Source organism: Borostomias antarcticus (assembly GCF_949987555.1).
Source record: "Borostomias antarcticus genome assembly, chromosome: 8".
Classification (NCBI taxonomy): Eukaryota; Metazoa; Chordata; class Actinopteri; order Stomiiformes; family Stomiidae; genus Borostomias; species Borostomias antarcticus.
In genome coordinates, this window is record NC_140241.1 from 5,064,951 (window position 1) to 5,089,210 (window position 24,260).

Below are 24,260 nucleotides of genomic sequence, written 5' to 3' on the forward strand. Positions count from 1 at the left end.
GGAGTGAAAAAAACACATCAAAAATAAATACCTTTGCTGGGAAAGCTAAATCACACCAGCAAACTCAACTGAATGTGAATGACTGGCTAGGCATTAAAGAGCGCAGTGGGTGTAGGTGGATGTGCTTTCTCCCTTCACTCTGACCTTAGCGGGAGTGTGTTTTATGCGTGAGCAGACGGAAATTAGTGATATGTGCAGCTAGGTACTTTGTGATCCAGTTTAAATAGTGTCTATTTGCATAGCATTAATGATTACAAGCACAGCAGACAAGGATAGTGAGAATATAGTTTAGCTTCAGATTTTGAACAGGTATTGTAAATACCAACAAGAGGGCAGTGAAAATATGGTTTTATTAGTAAAAGAAATAGCAACATTGAGTTGGAGGGATTACACATTGTATTTGAATCATTGCAAACATTGTAATGTCCCTGTGATGTTGTGATGTTCTGTCAATAGTGTATTGTTTTATGTGTTGTAATGTCATGCTGCATGTCATTATGTGTATAAGTGTAGCCTACTATGTGTTGTAATGTAATTGTATGTGATTGTATGCGATGTCATGTATGTTATATGTTGTGTACATGTGTACGTACTGTATGTATGTGTGTATGTATGTTATTTTATTTTAATTTTTGTGGACCCCAGGAAAATTAGTGGTTGTACTGCAACCACTAATGGGGATCCTAATAAAACATAAAACACATAAGACATAAAAACAGTAGATTACTGTGGAGTAGCTGGGAATGATGAGCATTAGCAACATGTCAAGAGAACCTCTCACTGGGTGCACCCATTTAACTCATACTCAGACAGAAATTCATCAAGTTTTCTGCATGCATCTTTGAACATTTTTGCTGTACATTTTTTCTCAGCAGGCATCTGTTCAATCCAGGTATTTGATTCCAACAGATATTGCATCCTGTTCAAAAGAGGAGACAGAAAGAGAGAGAGAATGAGAGAAGGAGGACGAGACAAAAGTCGTATCACTGTATAACACCTCAGAAATAAAGATCCATCATGTTGACGGTACTTACTGGCCATCAGAGTCAGTGGTGAGGCCATCCTTGCCCATGATGAGGTACTTCTTCCCGGTCTGCAGCTTTCCTTTACAGCTGAGTCTCTTGACAAACACTCTGATCTTACCCTGCGTCACGGTGAGGTCTTTGTCTGGTGGACGGTCAACATAGCTTTACCTCCTGCACAAATCTCAATTTAAAGGCATTGTATTCTTTAATCAAAGTTTATTGTCTTACTGGTGTATGAGCTGTACTTACTTGCTCGGAGTGTCTTGGTCACCTTTGTGCTGTAGAGCTCAAAGTTGCTCTTCACAGTCACGCTGACAACTTCAACAATATAGGCTAAAACAAAACGAGAGTTCAAACCAGCTAAACCACTTTACAAAAACAGTCCCTCATTATGACCTAATTACTGTCATTAGAAACATCTTAAAAAGGGATACTGACCATAATCTACCACAGGGAAATGACATGCGTGTTCTTGTCGGTCACGTTGTTTAATCTCGGGTTTCTCAAATATCTTCTTCTCTTTGTGACATGGCCCTAGAAAAAAATAAATATATATTTAATATACATAATGATATTATTTGTAAGAATATGTTGGTATGTGTTCAGAGATACAAACGTACTCTCTGCACATTGGCAAACGTCCTCTGTACACAGTTTTGAGACCATCTTGCTTCGCTTGGGGGCAGAGTAGAAAACAGTGCACTTTCTGTCTGATAGAGAAGGAGAGTGATTCTGAATGTCTATGCACTCCCTCATTAGTGGTGGTAAAAATTGTACAGTCGAGGAAATAAAGAGGAGGCATGAAAGGTATCTCCTGCATACCTGGTTCATAGTAATCATAAAAAGAAGCTTGCACAGGCTGCAGCAACCCAACAGGAACACTCTGTACTGCCCCGAACGAGATGCACTCCTCATTATTGAACATCTTGAATGAGAGAGTAAGATGCTTGTTACATATTGAGCTTTAGACAATGCTCACAGCGCTCTAGCAGGAATGGCTTTGTGTAGGCAGAGGTTTTACAGTACCTTGTTGAAGTACAACAGCACTCTTCCATATGACGTTTCGTAGTGGGAGATGTAAGGCTCACGAGGGTCTTTCAGCTGTTGAGAGACCGAGCGAGGTCATTAGGAAGAGGGGGACGGTTCACAGACCGCTCGATGGAAGCCGTGGAGCTACGGTGTTTATTTGTGACTAACCTTGTCCAGGTCATCAGTCTGTGCCTCAAAGCCACTAAGGAGTGTGATGTCAGCGATGCCCATTCCTGACAGATTTCTGCTCACATGACTACATAGGAGCACAGAGAGGCACCCACAGGCCCAGTCATTGCACATCATACATCTAAGCACAGCTTGATGTGTTAGATATGTGTGTTAATACAGGGTAGAAAAAGGCTCTACACACCGTGTAGTTCTCAGACCCACAAAAATGAATGAAGTAACTCCAGTATATAATAAGAACATGATAATAATTCCGGTGCATAATCATAGTTTGACTTGGTTAGGAATCGGTTCTGTCTTGAACTAACCTGACACATACATGATAGGTAACGTCATTTTTAGCACTGAGGCTCTGCACCGTGTCTCTCCTGTATCTGGTACGAGCATCAAACCACTCGATAGCCGAGCGAGGGACTTCCTCTTCTTCCCTTCTCTCCTCTCCTCCGTAGTCCTCGCCGTAGTAGTCATAGTTTTCTGTCACCTTGGCTGATAAGAGAGCAGTCATGAGAAAGCTATGCCAAGTGAAAGATGACAGCAAAACAACAACAAGACGCAGAACAGAATGTTCACCTGTGTACTCCATCTTGCCCTCCACTGTGACTTTGATTGATAGGAGTTCACAGTTGTCGCTGGGTTCCATGAGATGGTAGGCCTTCACAACCTGCCAGGCAGACCAGTATAGACGCCATTACTGCGGTATATTGCCATACTGACCGTGCTAACTATAGAAGTGTTACGACCAAGGACCTATTGACCACCTCAACACACTCACCTTCATTTTGGCCTTTCCTTGTCCTGTTAGTTCTACATTGATTTTGTGACCGATCATTTTCTAAGAAAAAAGATAGAAATAACATTTCTATGTTTGTGTATGTATGTATGTATGTATGTATGTATGTATGTATGTATGTATGTATGTATGTATGTATGTATGTATGTATGTATGTATGTATGTATATATATATATATATTTATATATGGGTATGGGTGTTTGGACAGTGCTACAGTATACCTTCAGTTCTGTTTCCACCTTCCCCCCATTATTCTCCAGTGAAAGCTTCTGAATGCCACTCTTCCCCGGAACAGTGAATTGTGCTTCTACTTTTGTGACGGGTGGTGGCGGTGTGCTCAGAGCATACTCAGAGAGAGCTTCTAAGGCCACGATAGTATCCTACGGAGAGAATCAGCATATCCGAATTTGAAAACCGAGATGGAGGAAGGGTACGGGCTTTCCCCATTGCCCATTGGCTCTAATTAGCCAGCTCAACTGCCATCTCTCACTTGTGTCGATTTGAAGCCTCCTCCGTAATTCTCCTGTGAGATTAGCCAGCAGGTTGCATTGTCTGCCCACTCAGAGTCTCCGTGAGCTACGGCTGTTAGGAGGGCATAGGCTGTCGTCTCCACCGTGATGGCATCTGTACCAGGTACCCTCGATCCTCTTTCGGTTCTCACTATATCTGCATTGGCCCTCCACACACGGCACCCGCCTTCCTCTGATTGGTCAAAGACACAGGAGAGTTGCCTGAAAGGTCAGCAAATACACTATACGGACAAAAGTATTGGACCACCTACACATAACACCTACAGGAGCTTATATGACATCCCATTCTAAATTCATAGGCAGTAATCTGGAATTGGTCCCCCTTAGGAGCTATACTAGCTTCCACTCTTCTGGGAAGGCTTTTCACATGATTTTGGAGTGTGTGGGAATTTTTGCCAATTCATCCAGAAGAGCATTTGTAAGGTGAGGCACTGATGTTGGACGAGAGGGCCTAGCGCTCAATCTCCGTTCTAGTTCATCCCAAAGGTGTTCTATCGGGTTGAGGTCAGAGCTCTGTGTAGGCCAGTCAAGTGCTTCCACACCAACCTTACCCAACCATGCCTTTATGGACCTTGCTTTGTGCGCTGGGCCACAGTCGTGCAAGAACAGAAAAGGGAACTCTGTTCCCACAAAGTTGGAAGCATAGGATTGTCCAAAATGTCTTGTAAACTGAAGCATTCCCTTCACTGGAACGAAGGGATTTTATACACCTGGGGCAATGGGACTGAATGAAACACCTGAATTTAATGATTAAGAAGTGTTTCCCAAAACTTCCATATAATGTATGTTGCTTTTCACTTTGTTCCTGGTCAGTTATTTGCTACCTTCAGTTGCCAGTGGTTTGAGTTTCTCCCAGGCAGGTTTAGCCAGTGTGCGGTCTGGCAGGCAGACTGAGAGGCAGTACGCTATGATGGCCACAGCATAGGGCCTCTCCAGATTCTCGAGGCGGGGAAGTAGGTAGGCCGTGGATTTAGAGATGCTGGCTTCCTACACACAAAACAACAAGCAACACAGCCACTTAGCTCTTTCCATGAAATAATTCAAAGGTGGAATGAACTTGAGATGAAATATGCTAACCCAAGAGCAATTCATTCCTAGACCTCATTTAATGTTTTAATATACATTTGCATTAGTGAAAATATCCCCATTATCATTGTGTACCCAAGGTCCTACTTTAGGCTAAGTTACCACATTGATCTTCTCTTCCTTGGACAAGAAAGGGAGGGACCGCTTGAGAGCCAGAGCTATGAAAGCAGTTGTGGACACATCTACCTCTGTGCCTCCAACGCCTCCCTAGAGCAAACACAGAGATGCTTTTCAACAGCTGGATTTTGCACTTCATTCAAACTCCCTTGTTTATACAGTTGTCACTTAATAGTGCAAATCGATGGTTTTTATAACAATCGAATGAAAGAGATACCGCTTCGCCACACCGTTGACTCGTTTTGTAACATTGCTAGTTCACTATCGTTTCTAAGAGCACTTACCTGCATTTCTCTGTGTATGACTGGATTAGGGTCAGTGAAGGACCCATCCTCATTCTGTTTTGAGAGGAGGTATCTAACGGAATGATTAATTTCCTCCTCAGATACAACCAGGTCCGCCCTGCCCTTCTGTTCATTGACCGATGTCTGGCGCTCGGCCACAAGGGACATCACTTTGACCACCAGGCCAGTCAGCCTGGAGGGGGTTAGAAGGTAGACAAAGTGTCAGAAGTGGTGTTAGAGACACAGACAAACGAGTGGAGGTGTGAAAGGGCATTGGGTCAGGGGGTTACCGTAACAAACACTGAAATATATTGTTTGCCCCATTCATTTGGTAGGAGAGCAAAAAGATGCACTGACCAGTAACTGGACGGATGAGAGGTCCATGCGCCATAAGATCCATCTCTTTTTTTAAAAGTCAAAATTCTCGTATAGCCTGAAAAAGAGAGATATATTGACTTTTGACAGCTGATGTGTGTTGTACAAAGCAAAACGTGTTGAACTGCATTTCTGATGCTCATGTTGTTACATGATACACATATCCCATCCATTTTGTATTCATCATTATTCATAAGAATTTGTCATTGTAATTGAATCATCTGAATAACTCACACTGAGGAGATTTAAACATGCTTTGAACCCTAATATTAACAGGCTCATGCTACTTCTTTCTTACCTTCCTCGACGCTGTGGAGGGCAGTGTCTCTGGTCCCAGTGTCCAGCTCATGCCAGCGTTGGGTAAGGTCCAGGTAGCGTAGAGCCAGGGCCGTGGGGGCCATGCGCTTCATAGTCTGCTCTGCACAACCATGGGGTAACCGGAGCAAGCTTGCCACCCCTTCAGGAGACAGCAGGGTCTTTGCTGTGGTGTGGCCAAACTCCTCCCCTAGGGGTCAAATAAGAAGAATGATCAAAACGGATCTGAAGAACTGACAACATACTGTAGTGAGAGATTATTGTGAAAAGCAACTTAGATTATTAGAGACACATTAGTAAGACCTTCCATCCTGATGAAGATATTGATGTTGGAACCCGGAATGCTGTTGCCTGGTAACTCGCCATCAATAGTTATAGATTTTCCACTCCTCCCTTCCAACAGAGAGGGAGAACACTAGATGATTAATACTGTATGACCTATTCAGTAGAATCCAGTTACTTGGTATATTAGATACGAGTAAAATGACATGCTGCAGGTTACCTCACCATTAAAATCAAGAACAAGAGTTTCCTCCTTTCTTTCCTCTATTCCCTCGGTCTAAAACAACAAGTGTATTAGATTATTGGACTGTTATTGGATTATTGGACTGTTATTAGATTATTGGACTGTTATTGGATTCAGGGACTGTATGTGTGGCTCAACACAAATAAGAAAACTTGCAAAGACAACGTGTTCACGTTCTCTGGGGAGTCGTAAGGGGAAGTTAGGATGATTCCAAGCACCGACAGGGGTCCCCATAAACCACTATTATTATTTTTATTATGGTAAGGTCTTGGCATGGGGGGGCCCAATATTATATTCTTTCTTAGGGCCCAACATTTCTAGCAGCACCCCTGCCACACACATTTCTCGTTGAACGAGAATAAGAGCTTGGGCCTGGCTGATACTCACCCTAACATGGAGAATCTTCTGAACCGCGTCCCGGCCCATCTCTATCCGTCGGTCGTAAAGGCGTACTGTGATTGGTATCTCACCCGTCACCATGGGAACGGCAGAGAAAGTGACGGACTGAGAGGTTTGATTTTTGACAGTGATGTCGACGTAGGTTGTGGAGGAGGCGGAGCCAGGTGAGCAAAGCCCTTCGCTTTGCACCATATGGACTGACAGCTACAGAGGAGCATAGCAGTTCACAGATGTGAATGGCGTTAAAAAAAGATGGCTGCTGTGCCTTGGATGTGTTTTCAGGAGAGAGCATACCTCTGCAGTCTCCATCCCGTAGTTGTAGATGACAGGAACGATAGACAGCTGCTCATATTGTTTGACTGAATAAGGCAATCTCAAAGATACAAATATATCCTTAAACACCCGCACGTCATGAGGGTCTGCCACGCAGAAACCTGCAGGATAGAGACATACATACATGCATGCATACATACATACATACATACATACATACATACATACATACATACATACATACATACATACATACATACATACATACACACATACATACATACATACATACATACATACATACATACATACATACATACATACATACATACATACACGCACACACACACACACACACACATACATACATACATACACACACGCATACATACAGTACACACATACACACACACGCACAGACATACAGGCAGATTAAAGTCACAGATATAGAGGTGACAGAATATCTAGGCTATAATAGCCCACACAGCTACCAAAGTGAGGGAGAATGTTCCCCGTACCATGAGATTTAGACAAACTGATGGCCTGAATCTCCCAGGTGGTGATGGAGTTAGGTAGGGGCAGATTACAACTGAAAGAAAAACTAAATCACAATAGTGTTTCATACAGTATGGCATTAGACTGTGTCCAATCGCCTTTGTCTTACCTCTCTTTGCCATTCACATCAATCACTCTAAATGCAAAGCTTGGGGGGAAAGATCTTCGAATGTTCTGATTGGAGGTATCAAAGAAGAACTCTTCAATATCAGCCTCACTGGCACCTGAGGCAGGGACGAGGAGCAGAGGTCTATTATTGAGTCCCTAGTCAATAATACTACCTTCAAACGTGTCAATTGCAGTAGTCAGTGTCACTTTCAGCAAACAAGAGGACAAATAATTTTAATGAAGTGGTCAAAAGAATACTATTTAGACGGATTAATATGTTTAATGTATTCTATATTGATACTCATTAGCGTTTGCTATTGCTTTACTGCTGCCCTCAGCCCAGCCTCCATCTTATCTGTTTTACTCTGTCAGGGGATTGATGGATCATATGCTACTCTCCGCCTTTGTTGTTGCTCACTGTTAATTACGTAAAGCACATGCATATTAGGGCAGAGAGCTTTCTGAAGCCGGACCGTACCACAAGACACCAGCACCCTATATGGGTCTAATAAGTCCTACTCACTCCGGCCAAAGCCAGTCTGGGCGTCCTGACGTCGTTTCCTGGCTCTCAGCTGCTCCCCCTGACGGCAGCAGTCTAGGAAGGCCTGGACGCAGTCAGGGTCGGCCTCTGTCAGCGCCACTCTCTTCCCTCTCTCCTCACAGGTCCGCCTCATAGGGACCAACGTGAAACCAAGGGTACAACATTCCTGCAACTTGGCATCTGTGTAGTTGGACTCTGGGAGGGAGATTGAAAGAAAGGGGTTATTGGACCTGTGAGGAGGACTGACCAACTTTATTATGTCGCTTCAAAAGAGGAATTTCAAAATATTTTTTACTTATGGTCATCATCTCCTGCTGTAGATCCAGGGCCCGCCTCTGTCGCCTGAAGCCTGACTCACAGCCAAAACCTGGAAAAACAAAAATATTGATTGATACAAAGCACACAATCAAAAGAGCACGCCTGTGACAAACATAACTTGATAGATATTTGATGTGTTTGGCATACCCTTCCTGGTCTGAGACTGCTTAGACATGAAGGAGATGAAGGAGACACCCGCATCATTGAGAACAGAGGCTGTATCTGATCCTCCACCATACGAGCAGCCCAAGTCATAGGATTGCATAGACGAGAAGACCTGTGCACAGAAGACACCATGTTTAAGCAAGGACAGTTGTCGGTAGTGAGCTCTACAAGCAGCAGTTACAAATTCTGTGCTTTTGGGTTTTGGGTCACCTGTTTGAGAGAGAGCTTGTTCTGGGCGTTGAGAGCATAGATGGCTTTGTCCACAACCAGCAAAGCAACCTTGGCTTTCTGACCTTCTAAGTCTATTTCCAGCTGCATATTTGGAGTTTCGGGACTATACGGACCACCTGCAGATATCTGGATTTGAGACAGACAAACACTCCTTCACTCCACATCGGGCAACCATACCGTGTCTTATTAACCATTCAATAAAGCAAAAACACTCTGTGGGACTTTGAATAACATCCCACAAACTCCACGGTCATCGTCTTCATCAGTCAATGTTTGCTCACCTTGATCTTACCCTCACACTCAGTCCTCACATCTACCCACGCTGAGTCAGCGATGATGTCACCATTCTGGTGGTAGTAGAAGCCAATCAGACGGAAGGAGGGAGTCATATCATGTGTGATCTGGATGTAACTAGTAATCACTGTCAGAGTCTTCGTTTGAACAGAACCTTGTTGAGACAGGACCCCTCTGCTGAAAACCTAAGCAGAGAAAACACAGAGAGCTTTTCTGAGTCAAAGAGGTTTTCTGTTGTCTGGTGGAGATCCTTATAGTAGTAACTATCCTTATAGATAGTAACTCATTGTGTGTTTGCAGTCTGGTGTCACTTGCTAATATAGAATGCTTTACTGATGATGACTGGGATGTACAGTTGGTTCGCGTCCTCTTGACAAATGCACTTATTGCAAGTCACTTTAGATAAAAGTGTTAAGTGACTTGAATGTAAATGCAACTCTCACCATGTAGTAAATGAATCCATCCTTCGGTTGTCCGTCGATAACTGTGTAAACAACACGAAGACTCTCTCCCACAGTCTGAATGGCTTCTCCCACACTTATGGACAGATAGCTGTTACTAGGAGATGAGGCACGTTTCACTACTTTACTCTGTTGATGGCCATCTACAGTCACCTTTTGCAAAAAAGAGGAATGCTATCACTAAGTACACTGTTCAAGTTCTGTTAAATGTGTGAATATCCATTACTCTTTAATATTGTGGGGGTTTCTTTCAAAGTAAAGAGCTATTTTGTCAACCTGAACAATAATGTCACCAGCATCAGATGGGATGTTTAAAGTGTCCCGCGCTGCACCCTGCTGGTTAGTAATGGCACTGAAGGTTTTCTTTTGGACTTCTGCTACTTGAAATTCTACTGGCACTCCTGTAGCTGGGGAACCATTTGGGAAGCGGACCAACACCTAAAATGATCAGATAAACAATATATACAGTATGAGTTTTTCGCAGAGACATCTGATTTGTTGAAATGTTGATGGTGTACTGTACTCTATCCTATGGCCTTACCCATGCATCGAACGAGACTTTGGGGATGTACTGTGAGCGCGTGCGCGACAGATCAATGGAGTAACGCTGGGAGACAACGGGAAGGGACACCTCTCCTTCTTGAAGCTCCCCGCCTGAGGAAGTGGCACAGACAGTACCAGTATCTGCCATCTACAAACAGTAGATGCCCCGCCCCCCACCCTGATATACTCTGATAACACTGTAATGGAAATCACACCACTGGACACAGCCCCTGCAGTACTACCTGATCCCCGCAAGGTTCTCACGTCTGTATGTTATTGTGCTCCACTATAATATGTAGGAGGAGCCCGACCCCGGATAAGCGGATGAAGATGGATGGATGGATGGATGGATGGATGGATGGATGGATGGATGATGGATGGATGGATGGATGGATGGATGGATGGATGGATGGATGGATGGATGGATGGATGGATGGATGGATGGATGGGTGGGTGGGTGGGTGGGTGGGTGGGTGGGTGGGTGGATGGATGGATGGATGGATGGATGGATGGATGGATGGATGGATGGATGGATGGATGGATGGATGGATGGGTGGGTGGGTGGGTGGGTGGGTGGGTGGGTGGGTGGGTGGATGGATGGATGGATGGATGGATGGATGGATGGATGGATGGATGGATGGATGGGTGGGTGGGTGGGTGGGTGGGTGGGTGGGTGGGTGGATGGATGGATGGATGGATGGATGGATGGATGGATGGATGGATGGATGGATGGATGGATGGATAATATGTAGGTCCTTACTGAGGATGTCAGTGACAGACACAGCCAGGTACAGCTGCGCTCCGCTCTGCTCCATCTCAATGAGACTTGTTCTCAGCTGGTCCTGCAGACGCTCCTTTAGCTTGGACATCTGTAGATCCGCTGAAGCTTCTCCATCTTTGATCTGAGAGAAATGGGAAGTCAAACCACAACCAAAGCCTTGTTAGATGCTCAATACCGCCGTGCTTCCTGGAGCTCCAAGGCGTGAGTTTAAGAGAGGATGCTGCATCTGCTGAGTCTTCTCACCGGTCCAGTCTGCTCCAGTCCCCTGATGAACACAATCTTCTCTGTTCCACCTGAAACTGGTCTCTGGGTGATCTCTTTGACCCCCACTCGGCAGTGGTACGCTCCAGTTATTTTTTTACCATAGGAGTACCTGAGGAGAAATGCTGTCAGGCCAACTGTACAAATTACCATATTCACTCCTGAAATGATGATATAATCACTTCTGTTTGAGACTGGTGAAATATGGGAAACAATTGATGTATGAATTCAGGCTTACATGGCTGAAATGTTGAAGGTGAACTTTTCGAGGTTCAACAAGAGATAGTCTTGCTCAGGTTGGACAGTTACCTCAAAGCTTGGAAGCACTACGGTGATGAGTAAATCAATGAAAGACATTAAACAAAGGTACAATATGTATGTGTAATTAACTGACTTCAATCAACTTGAAACTTCACCAAATTTCTTGACTTGAAATTCCCGAGTAGCAGCATTCTTTTCATCTCCTTGATAGTGTGCCACTATCCTCCATGTACCCATTCTAGAACAGAGAGGAATATGAGAAGGTATACTGTATGTGAAATATCAGTCAATGCAAGTCATGGTTGCAATCATCGATATAGAGAAGATGTGTCAATTCATCTGAGGGAAATTTCAGCTCAGGACATACTCAGAGACATCAGGAATGTCAAAATAGCCTATGTTGATTCCATCGTCTCTTTTCACCAGGTCCTTCTTTATCCTGTTTCCAGCAGCATTCTTTCAGTTAAAGAGAAGTTGTATTTCAGTCAAACATCATATAAATGTTAGCATTAAATACCCACACAATTGCTAAATAATACAAAACATTTCTTGAAATGTAATTCGGCCAATTATATGGGACAATGCCTACAACTTGCAGGTGTTTATACTCACATAAATTGCCATGTGAACGGTTTCTTCATGCGGCCTCATAGAGTGGTCGAGGGTAAATATTCTATAATTCACTGAAAATAAAAGAAGCATCATAACGATTCACCAGTCGGTTAAAATTATAACATCACTGATACATTCCCTCAATGTTCAGCTTTTGCAAAAGTATTTTCACAATATTTTCATGCAAAATAAAGCAATTTTTTTTTTTTTTTACCCTCATTAAAATAGATTGCTATTAATCATTATTACCTATCTGAGTGGGGTTGTAGATTGGCTGATCAGTCTGGATGAAGATATAGCCTCTATGCTGCGAGACAAGGACCCTCACCGACTTCCTCTCCCCCCCAAGCTTCCTCTCTGTGACTGATGGGATATCGGCCACCAGCAGAAGATAGGGGTGTCGAGCACTGAAAGGAGGCAGTTTTGACAAACTGTCCCTGTTTATCTGCAAAAATGCAGTGTACTTTAACCATCCGCATCAACCCCACCTCCATTTCCTTGATTGCTCCTGTATATAGTTCACTCTAATGTCTTCTCATACCTCTAGTTGCACTGTTTTAACCTGTCCCTCCTCCGTACACATAGTGCTGGTCTTCTGGGACATCAGCAGCCCTGTTTGCTCGTGCTCCAGGTAGAGAGTAACAGGTCTGTTCAGGAGTGTCCCCCCCAGATGGACAAACACCCGCTCCCAAACCCCCACATGGAACACATTGGGGGCTGAGATGAAGAAGCTGAAATAACAGTTTTCATATTTTAGCATGGTTAACCATCTGTAAATTGTGACTTTGAATAATTGGATGTTAAATAATTAGACATTGTATGTGCAATGCAGATCACATACAGAAAGCATATTATTTGAGTCAGTAATATTACATCAGATCCACATTTGAAGCACAAATGGGCTGATATTACCGCAGAGCAGAGAGTGTTTCATGCAGCTATTTGAATATATGGTATACTGTACCTGTCTTCTGCATGTGCAGATTCCAAAGCCAAGATGAGGAAAAATATAAGACAGGTTGGAGACCCCATGCTCCCTGGTTGTGTCTTATGTGCTCTCACTGTCTACAGAGTGAATAATGTCTCTCTAAGAAGAACGTACACTTTTATTTCACTCTTATCAGGCTTATCAGGAATGCTCGGAAAAGCCTCTGCCATTTCACAATTGGCAGAACTCTCATTGGTTGCAATTTTGTCTGTCTTCCCCTAAGTCATGTGATTTCTAGGAATTGTGTAGCCTGTTCTAGCCCACAATCAGGTTCAATACAGATTCACCCCCCCCCCCACACCCCAACAAACTAAACATGTTGCGAAAGCAGCAGACGTGTTATTTCTTGTAAAATACTTTTTTTTTTAAATGAGTGTGTTAACTGTGATATCAAATGAAAACTTTACCTAGTAATACCCAACTTGAAATGACAACTACGAAACATTATTTCTCAAAGTTTATTTTCTCCAAAATATACATTGCACATACTTTAAAAAGGAAATCATTTCTAGGATTGGAAGACGTTGCCTCCAGTAACTGTGATGTCCAACACTCTTGTTGTAGTACAATGTTGGTACCAGACCATGTCAATGTCAAGGTCATATACATGGTACATCAGACTCACAATCTTAAATGTCTCTGTATGCAATGTACAGTATTTGTATCTCTATTCATCAGCATGGCACACAGACATTGATCAAATCCCAGTTTCAACACATTCAGCTGATTGCCCTCAACACCGATGCATGTCATAATCCCATAATTCCAGGCTTTTCTTTATCTCATATGAGTCTCTTGGTGTCAGTGAGAGTCAGGGGTATGATGTCCATTCACAACTCCTGCACGTGGATAAGGAAAACACAAGAATTGCGTTTGGACAATCAGCTCCAGACTCCCAGCTCCAGGCCGAAGGGACAATTGAGGGGCCTGTGGAATATCTCCACTTACTGTTAGGGGATCATTTCATTGACAGAAAAATAAAAAGTTTAAAGGAGTCACATGCATCTAGTTGATTACAAAGTATACCACAATCTGCTATCACTCTTCCTTTAAAAATGTTAAATTAAACTGTTATGTCCTTATCATTATGGCTACAATCAGACATTTACTGTAAGTCCACCAAGAAACATAATCGTTTCATAGATATCTGATCACCAAATAATGAAGAAATTCAATAATAATCATATCAGAGGATTGATATCACAAAGCATGAAATCCATGAAATCATGTTCTTTGAAGATCTGGCCATGAGTAATCCATCAGTGGCTTAGTGTCCTGAGGAGAGGAAGAGACCATTGAAAAGCTTCCACAAACACACACTTCAGATTAACCTCCATCGTGCTTAAAATATATTCAGATAAATATTTGAGAAATGCAAACCTTACTTGGTACTCTTGAAATGAATGAACATATGTCCTCTAAACTGATACTCACAATCAACACAGTAGGCAGGTCCTTTTCATACTTACATCAGCTTAATGCACCATCAACACTGAACAAGTAGACCTGTAGAACTATTTTGTATCTGCAATGCTACCTCCTACTTACACCCAACAACTTTACTGTGAACATTTCTCTAAATTTAGTCCCATGTTGAAATCACACTCCTCTGTGTCCATCCTCAACTGCTGCTTTCTCTGTCTGCCTGTCCATGGCCCTCTCTCCCTCTCTCCCTCTCTCCCTCTCTTCCCTCTATCCATCTCATTTCATGCAGGACTGGGGTTACCTAAGAGACTGGGCCTCAATGGAGAAAATCTCTTTTGCTACAATTAACTGTGAAAGTGACAGAGGGCAAAGAGGGAGGGAACAGGAGAGGGGTGGGAGTGAGAGAGGGAGCGGGAAAGATGGAAATGCACATGGCAGGTGGGAAGATATGAGGTTAAAGATCTTAAATATCTTAATATCTAAATATCTATCAAACATACACAAAACTACAATTTTAGTGGTTTCAGGATGATAAAGACTTGATTTGTGAAGTTTATTATGATTTCGATACTACAAATAAATATTACATGGAAGAAAATGTTTGTCAACTTTTATCTTCATCTTCAAGTGTAATGTGGAAACCTGTGAGTGATGCGGCTTGCTATCTCCGAACCCTTTTTGAACCGTTTTTTTCCCCTCATAGTCCACAGTTTTATGTTACTACTTTATTGATAATCAACTGTTGTGTGGCATCTGAAGTTTAATTTTTGGATTAGTCCAAAAGCGATTACATTACACTGTTCTCGGTGCACCTGACCTTTTCTCTTTCAATCAATAGTGATGGAGGGAGTGACCACTGGGTTTCCATGGAGAGACGCACACAAAAGGGTGTGGCGTGGGAACGTCTCCAGAGGTCAGGAGTGAGGGTCAGCAGCTCAAAGGTCAAAGCCAGCTGGACAGCACACAAGAGGAGACAAGGGTGAGAAAAGGGGGAGGAAGCCCAACCCAGAGGCTGGCTGACTGGACCCAATAGGACATTAACATTGAACTGATGGGAGGCCCATACTGACCAATGCCCTTTCATGGAAAACCTGCGCTATGACACACTTGTGTCTAATGGTCCGTAATAATTGACAAGTGACAAGCTATTCTCAGTGTAAACGCAAAAGTAGCTTTCAAAATGTAGCGGATTACAAGCTAAACATCTTTTCATAGGAATTATATAGTTTTCTCTTGGACGTATTAGCGTTAATGTCCATCTTGTTACAAGCAATATGTTATTTTTACATTAAAATTTCAAGTACAATCACTCTTCTTACTCTTAGATGTGTGGGTGGTCCTGATGTGTGGGGATAAGCTTTGTGGGAGTTTCTGTTCATATTTATAAAATCATATCATCCATTTAGGAGGGGTGCCAACTGCCAAGCATCAACTGCAATTAAATATTGCTGTAATTTGAAGAAAAAAAACATGCTCAAGGTAGCACTGATTTTATTTTAGTGTTAAAGTAATTAGGACACAAAACAACTGACAAACACATGATGTAACCAAAATCACACAAACTTTCATTACAAAAGTAGTTTAGCTGTATCTGCTGACAGAATAGAGTATTCATCAATTTCTGGATCTTGAAAATCACAAACACTGCCAGTCAAACTGTGAGGTACCAACTATACTGTGTGATTTTCCTTCAAGTGTGTAGACAGGAAGGTGCAGTCTGGACTGGAGTGACCTGACTTCCATGTGAAGGTCAGTGAAGGTCAGGTCATTGAGGGCGGCGGGCAGTCTGGACTCTGGGTGTGAGTGATGCCCTCATGGTCGAAGGGAAGACAATCCAGGGGGCCAACCCAGGGGTACCGACCCGGGTCAATATGCAAATTAACAACACCCCACAAGAAAGGCATGGAGCCTGTGCCTGATGCATGTTCTCACATCACTTTGCTGCCTATGACACTGAAAGCGTAATACTGCTATTTGAGGGTGAAACTAATTTGATTCTTACAGCAGGCTATACCAAAGAACTGCATTCCCACACAGGATTGAGCTGGAAGTTCACAATTACACAATATATCACGTTTTGTCACAACACAAAAATCATCAAAAATCAAAATCATCCACACAATCCTAAACATCATCACTGTTCCCAATCCCAGTACATGTGTAGCATATGGAATTGAGTTTTTCAGTCTCGGGCTGGCTGACCCATTGCTGCCCCCCAGTGGCCTCTATGGCACCTACAATACCACAGTCCTGCTGGCCGCCTGGCTCGTGTCCAGGGGCCCAGTTCTGGTAGCAACTTGTGTCTGACTGGAGCCAAAACCAGAAGTTAAATGTGCAGGTAAAGCGCAGGCCCAGCCAGACGTAAGGAGATGTGGCGTTGGCGGCTTTCTTGGCCACCCAATTGTGAATCACCTCAGTGGTAACAGAGACCAGGTCTATGTGGTGGTCTCTGCAATAGCCCAGTGCTTGGATCCATGTCATATTCTCCTGTACCAATATCAAATTGTCTGGGGGAGACATTTAGACACAAACATTTAGTTAACGTTTTATAATCAAGATGTAAAGATATTGTGAATGTGCACAAAATGTTGATAATAGCCATACGAATGTGAAAAGTTACCTTGATTTAAATGTCGACTGTTTCCAGTTGTCATAGCAGTAGTTGGTTCTGCAGTGTTGGTTGATGCCGTTTCATCCACTGTAGTCATGTGCAGGGTAGAGGTACCTGTATGCTCTGTAGTGGTTGTCTGCATAGTGGGCTGTGTGTGCTGTATCTCTGTTACTGCCTTCTCAGTAGTAAGCAGTTCAGTAGATGAGTGAGATGGTGCAGATGTTGGAGTACTGTTTTGAGATGGTGCAGATGTTGGAGTACTGTTTTGGGATGGTGCAGATGTTGGAGTACTGTTTTGAGTTTGTGCAGATGTTAGAGTACTGTTATGAGATGGTGCAGATGTTGGAGTACTGTTTTGAGTTTGTGCAGATGTTAGAGTACTGTTATGAGATGGTGCAGATGTTGGAGTACTGTTATGAGATGGTGCAGATGTTGGAGTACTGTGTTGAGTTGGTGCAGATGTTGAAGCACTGTTTTGAGTTGGTGCAGATGTTGGAGTACTGTTATGAGTTGGTGCAGATGTTGGAGTACTGTTTTGAGTTTGTGCAGATGTTGGAGTACTGTTTTGAGTTTGTGCAGATGTTGGAGTACTGTTTTGAGTTTGTGCATTGCCAATGGTTGTTTGCAAAGTGGTTATGACACTAGTAGAGGCACGTGCAGTTGGTGGGTATGTAGGTTGCTCTGCTACAGTAATATTTTGGGAGAGAATGTGTGAGTGAACTGCCTGGTAAGTGGTCAGTTGTGCTGTTGTAAACGTTTCCTGAACAGTTGTTTGTTTGGCAGAGGTACCTGTATACTCTGTAGTCATCTGCATAATGGGCTGTGTGTGCTGGATCTCTGTGACTGCCTTTTCAGTAATAAGCAGTTCAGGTGAGACATGGCTGGAGCTATTAATTGTAGTTGGTGCAGATGTTGCAGTACTGTTTTGAGTTTGTGCAGATGTCAGAGTGCTGTTTTGAGTTTGTGCAATCCCAGTAGAGGCAAGTGCAGTTGGTGGGTATGTAGTTTTCTGTATTACTGTAATATTTTGGGAGGGACTATGCATGGGAACTGAGGTCATGTGCAGGGCAGAGGCTCCTGTATGCTCTGTAGTTGTTGTCTGCACAGTGGTCTGTGTGTGCTGTACGTCTGTGACTGCCTTCTCAGTAGTAAGCAGTTCAGTAGAGACATGATCTGTGGTATTGACTCTAGTTGGCTCAGATGTTGAAGCACTGTTATGAGTTGGTGCAGATGTTGGAGTACTGTTGTAAGTTAGCGCAGGTGTTGGAGTACTGTTTTGAGTTGGTGCAGGTGTTGGAGTACTGTTTTGAGTTGGTGCAGATGTTGGAGTACTGTTTTGTGTTGGTGCAGATGTTGGAGTACTGTTTTGAGTTGGTGCAGATGTTGGAGTACTGTTTTGTGTTGGTGCAGATGTTGGAGTACTGCTTTGAGTTGGTGCAGATGTTAGAGTACTGCTTTGAGTTGGTGCAGATGTTGGAGTACCGTTTTGAGTTGGTGCAGATGTTGGAGTACTGCTTTGAGTTGGTGCAGATGTTGGAGTACTGCTTTGAGTTGGTGCAGATGTTGGAGTACGATTTTGAGTTGGTGCAGATGTTGGAGTACTGCTTTGAATTGGTGCAGATGTTGGAGTACTGTTTTGAGTTGGTGCAGATGTTGGAGTACTGTTGTGAGTTGGTGCAGATGTTGGAGTACTGTGTTGAGTTGGTGCAGATGTTTGAGTACTGTTTTGAGTTGGTGCAGATGTTGGAGTACTGTGTTGAGTTGGTGCAGATGTTGAAGGATTGTTTTGAGTTGGTGCAGATGTTGGAGTACTGTTATGAGATGGTGCAGATGTTGGAGTACTGTTTTGAGTTGGTGCAGATGTTGGAGTACTGTTTTGAGTTGGTGCAGATGTTGGAGTACTGTGTTGAGTTGGTGCAGATGTTGAAGCACTGTTTTGAGTTGGTGCAGATGTTGGAGTACTGTGTTGAGTTGGTGCAGATGTTTGAGTACTGTTTTGAGTTGGTGCAGATGTTGGAGTACCGTTTTGAGTTGGTGCAGATGTTGGAGTACTGTGTTGAGTTGGTGCAGATGTTGAAGGATTGTTTTGAGTTGGTGCAGATGTTGGAGTACTGTTATGAGATGGTGCAGATGTTGGAGTACTGTTTTGAGTTGGTGCAGATGTTGGAGAACTGTTTTGAGTTGGTGCAGATGTTGGAGTACTGTGTTGAGTTGGTGCAGATGTTGAAGCACTGTTTTGAGTTGGTGCAGATGTTGGAGTACTGTTATGAGTTGGTGCAGATGTTGGAGTACTGCTTTGAGTTGGTGCAGATGTTGGAGTACTTCTTTGAATTGGTGCAGATGTTGGAGTACTGTTTTGAGTTGGTGCAGATGTTGGAGTACTGTTATGAGTTGCTCCAGATGTTGGAGTACTGTTATGAGTTGGTGCACTTGTTGAAGTACTGTTTTGAGTTGATGCAGATGTTGGAGTACTGTTATGAGATGGTGCAGATGTTGGAGTACTGTTTTGAGTTGGTGCAGATGTTGGAGTACTGTTTTGAGTTGGTGCAGATGTTGGAGTACTGTGTTGAGTTGGTGCAGATGTTGAAGCACTGTTTTGAGTTGGTGCAGATGTTGGAGTACTGTTATGAGTTGGTGCAGATGTTGGAGTACTGTTATGAGTTGGTGCAGATGTTGGAGTACTGCTTTGAGTTGGTGCAGATGTTGGAGTACTGCTTTGAATTGGTGCAGATGTTGGAGTACTGTTTGGAGTTGGTGCAGATGTTGGGGTACTGTTATGAGTTGGTGCAGGTGTTGAAGTACTGTTTTGAGTTGGTGCAGATGTTGGAGTACTCTTATGAGATGGTGCAGATGTTTGAGTACTGTTTTGAGTTGGTGCAGATGTTGGAGTACTCTTATGAGATGGTGCAGATGTTTGAGTACTGTTTTGAGTTGGTGCAGATGTTGGAGTACTGTGATGAGTTGGTGCAGATGTTGAAGCACTGTTTTGAGTTGGTGCAGATGTTGGAGTACTGTTATGAGTTGGTGCAGATGTTGGAGTACTGCTTTGAGTTGGTTCAGATGTTGGAGTGCTGTTTTGAGTTGGTGCAGACATTGCAGTGCTGTTTTGAGCTTGTGCAATGCCAGTAGAGGCAAGTGCAGTTGGTGGGTATGTAGTTTGTTGTGCTACTGTGACATATTGGGTGGGACTGTGTGAGAGAACTGCCTGGTAGGTGGTCGGTCGTGTTGTTGTAAACACTTCCTGAGTAGTTGTTTGTTCAGCAGAGGTACCTACATGCTCTGTAGTCGTCTGCATAGTGGGCTGTGTGTGCTGAATCTCCGTGACTGCCTTCTCAGTAGTAAGCAGTTCAGTGTTTGAGGTATTCATTGTAGTTGGTGCAGGTGTTGGAGTTCTGTTTTGAGTTTGTGCAATGCCAATGGTTGTTTGCAAAGTTGTAATGCCACTAGTAGAGGCAAGTCCAGTTGATGGGTATGTTGTTTGCTGTGCTACTGTGATATTTTGGGAGGGACTGTGTGAGAGAACTGCCTGGTAAGTGGTCAGTCGCGCTGTTGTAAACGTTTCCTGAGAAGTTGTTTGCTCAGTGGTCGGCACAGGACTTATTGCTTTTAGTGCTGTAAGGAATAATAAAGAGAAAGTAGCATAATAATTGTATAGCCATAAATGTTTGAACAGGTAACAAATCAACCAACATCAATCATTTTGTAACTGGTGACCATTTGTGTTGCATCAAACAGAAGTTTACCAACTCACCACCCTGGCAAATGAATCTTCGTCTGATATCACATCTCCGGTCATTCCATTGCCCTGCTTTTTGAAACACTGCAACAACACAGTCTTGGTTGTTTCTAAAATTGTTGGGTTGTGAACGAATCCAGAAGCGAACTGAGGAGCTGCTCCTGTCTGACCATCTCCAGGAGTCTTTGAACAGGCCGATCCACACTGTCTGGGACTGGGACGCATTCTGGACAAACCAGTTGTCCTCTAGTGACCGTATGCTGACCAAGTCTGTGGATGTGTCCCTGCAGTGAGTTTGAGCTTCTCTCCAGGACATGCTCTCAGGAATGAAGATGCGACTGACTTCATTATCTCCTCCTGTCCGTACATAGGAAATTGACACAGTACATTGACACATAGTAAAGTGTTATTTTGAAGCATGATACATACTTGACAAGGGATGAATATTATACAATAGCAAAACTTAATGCATAATCTAAGTTATGGCATTTTTCTACTCACCATCAAAACAAACAAAACCTCTTCTAGTCTTACAGTCATCCTCAAACCATTGTCCTTTTGAATCCATTGCCACACAACGATCCTTCTGACCATTTTCTATTTTTGGTTCACCTCTCTTCCAGTTGAAAAACTCCGGCTCTCCCTCTCCATCTGTCCAGTGCCACAGCCAGACATCTCCCCTCTCCAGCCCTATAAACAGTCTTAAGCCAGCCGGCATGGCCTTGATCAAACTATCCATATTTTCTGAGTTGTGGACCGTTGCCAAATCGGAATACATCTCCCTACAATAACTCTTTGCCTCTAAGTACCTCTTTCGAAGATTAACATAGTTGTACTGAGGGGAGATGCTTAAAGTGAGGGAACATAGTCCTGTAAAAAATAACAAATTACATTATTTTGATAGTAGAACTATGGACAGAAAGTAACAACTCTCTGATAATGTCATAGTTACAATGCCTTATTGATGAAAATTACAGTATTGTTCAACTGCTATTTTTTTAATGCTAAAATAGTACAATAGTACATCAGTAATAGTGTACTACCATACACAAATGTAAAAAAAAAACATACTGAATTAGTCACAGATATTTCTTACCTGATATGGACAGCAGACAGAAAATAGAAGTACCCCTCATCACTACTGTACAGATTTAGTTTTCAGGCACACTTCTTGCACTATAAACATACATCACTGTTACAGTCTTGTCACTAATATCCAATTCAGACCAATAGGTAATGTCCCCTCGGTAATGTGATGCTCCAACAAGTCAGGCAGCATACTGAATAGGCTCTCTCTGACACATTACTTGTAGGTGTCTAAGAATGTCACTCAGCTTGTTTATAAAGGCACACACGTCATAATCCACCAAAAGTAGTTCTTCGAGTTCACAGTGGGCCTTTCACTAGGAGAAGCTGGACTGGATGGTAGGAGAAGAATGACTTTTGAATACCCGGAAACAATGACAAATATTGTGTAATTACTGAACACTGTGAACCTGTTGACAGTAGGCCTGGGGCGGTGAAACTTAAACCAAAAAGGCATAAAAAAAACAACAACATACGTGTACATTTTGTTTGTTGACAGCTCATTTATTAGTGAGGTAAAAAGGAGTGAAAGTATTCATGTGTGTTTTTGCCTGCAGGATGACACATTCCAAAACAGTCAAGTATATTTTTACTGCTTTTTACTCCTTCCTAAATACACAGTGCTTGGTGAAATAGGGCTGGTCTGCAATTTCAGTGAGATGTCTGAAAACATTTGGAGAATTGATTTCATGATTAAAGAAAATCAAGAGTGCAAACTGTGCCCGAATAAGAATTCAGGTTCGAAGCTTTTTTCTCTACTAGTGCAGTGCCTGTTGTGGCCCTTGGCCTTCTGCGCATGCCCGTGCCTGTACAGTACAACTCACAAGAGGTTGTATCATTGAGGGTCGGTATTGTACATCCTCCTCCCAGTACTGTACATCCTCCTCCTAGTATTGTACATCCTCCTCCCGAAATATTGCTAGCCGGCTAGCTAGCAATAGCAATGTTGGAGGTGGCCAAAAGTACAGAAATGTGTTGTTGTTGTACGCCAGTTGTCACAATGTGAGCAGTGGACCGGACTTTGTCGCTATATCTGCTGACTTTTCAGACTCCCTCTGCGACTTAATTAGTCAAAAGCGACTAGCGACAAATCTAGCAAGTTTTTCTGGTCGTTTGGGGAATGATTGTGTTGACGAAGCTCTGCAAAAGCATCTAACATATCCCGCTCCGCGGTTCACATTACACCCGAGCTCACAAGAGAGTAGGTCTACAGCAAGGGCTGCCGTCTCCTCTTCCTCACCACTCACACAGCACTCACGCTGCCAGACTGACTAGATAGCAGCCCCACAGCAAATATGTAAATAGTTTGTAGGTCTACATTCATTAGGCCACTGCATATCAGTAAAAAATAAAATAAAAAAGCTAACGTTATAGTTATATGGAAACAAAACAATTGTTTGTAAATATGTAAATAGTTCGTTTGTAAACTACCTGGCCAGCCTTTTCTATTCCTTGTGCCTCTATCAGAATTGTATATTATGATAATTAGTTGATTACGTCATCTAGCTACTTTTGGGAGAGCCTACTGGACCAGAACATATCCTGCCACATGGAACTACTTTGCTACCGGCACAATGCCATCAATTCCGAACCGCTTATCCAAACAACTTCACATGCGACACATGCACATTATTGGGTCCTGAGCAATACACTTACCGCATATCGAGATAATTGATTTACAGACATGCGCACAGGCTTCAAGGATAATCAGAAAATCTTTTTGGTGGAAAATGATCTGGAAAGCTCTGCGAGTGATTTACAGTGTGACCGGCAGCTAGGTTAGCTGCTAGTTAAGAAATATGTCCAAATCTTTATTCGTTGTGTACCTGTGTGTATTTATGTGTGTATTGACCTGTGCTAAATCCGGCACTTTTATGCTTTTAATCATGTACTCATGCTTGAGGTGTCTTATCAATGTGTACTATCCCGTCCAAATAAACAGTTAAAGTAAAGAAAAGTAAAGGACGTAACCCAGAGTTAAAACTAAAAATATATTTATTTATTTTTTCCGCCATATGGTATGATATCGACTGTGTTTTTTGAGGCGCATAAGTTACAAAATGATGGCAACTCTTTAGAGGTGTACTTTGTAGGTCATTCATTTGTATCTAAATTACTAATCATAATGGTCACAACAATTTTATACTAGTCATCTTCCTAATCAAAAATAATTCTATTTAAATTTTAACAAGGCAGTCTGAGGTAAGTGACAGTTTCCTTGACACCACCACAATACTAGGCAGTAGCTCTGCAACTACCTTTAATCAGAGACATTGTGGCTCAGAGGACATTGGCAAAGAGCCAAGATGGCTTCCTTTCCGTGTGTAAACAACAACAGCATCAA

The 24,260-nt window shown here is 42.8% G+C and overlaps 1 protein-coding gene across 1 annotated transcript; it reads right to left on the reverse strand.

Moving 5' to 3' along the window:
- Window positions 1–333: 333 nt before the first annotated feature.
- c4b (complement C4B (Chido/Rodgers blood group)) lies at window positions 334–13,170 on the reverse strand. The gene is made up of 41 exons (XM_084442140.1): window positions 13,035–13,170; window positions 12,612–12,801; window positions 12,320–12,515; window positions 12,071–12,141; window positions 11,826–11,914; window positions 11,614–11,696; window positions 11,436–11,523; window positions 11,180–11,309; window positions 10,916–11,057; window positions 10,154–10,266; window positions 9,889–10,050; window positions 9,595–9,765; window positions 9,139–9,336; window positions 8,837–8,983; window positions 8,609–8,738; window positions 8,439–8,510; window positions 8,126–8,338; window positions 7,604–7,718; window positions 7,458–7,528; window positions 6,961–7,100; window positions 6,655–6,870; window positions 6,249–6,300; window positions 6,045–6,134; window positions 5,725–5,931; window positions 5,409–5,484; window positions 5,052–5,244; window positions 4,753–4,857; window positions 4,389–4,551; window positions 3,525–3,736; window positions 3,256–3,414; window positions 3,016–3,075; window positions 2,814–2,904; window positions 2,552–2,729; window positions 2,223–2,310; window positions 2,052–2,126; window positions 1,848–1,950; window positions 1,646–1,735; window positions 1,464–1,559; window positions 1,275–1,358; window positions 1,035–1,167; window positions 334–919 (listed from the first exon to the last, which is right to left on the reverse strand). Exons 1-41 carry the CDS (start codon window positions 13,100–13,102, stop codon window positions 778–780), a joined length of 5,202 nt encoding a protein of 1,733 aa, XP_084298266.1. The 5' UTR covers window positions 13,103–13,170; the 3' UTR covers window positions 334–777.
- Between the last annotated feature and the right edge of the window lie 11,090 nt (window positions 13,171–24,260).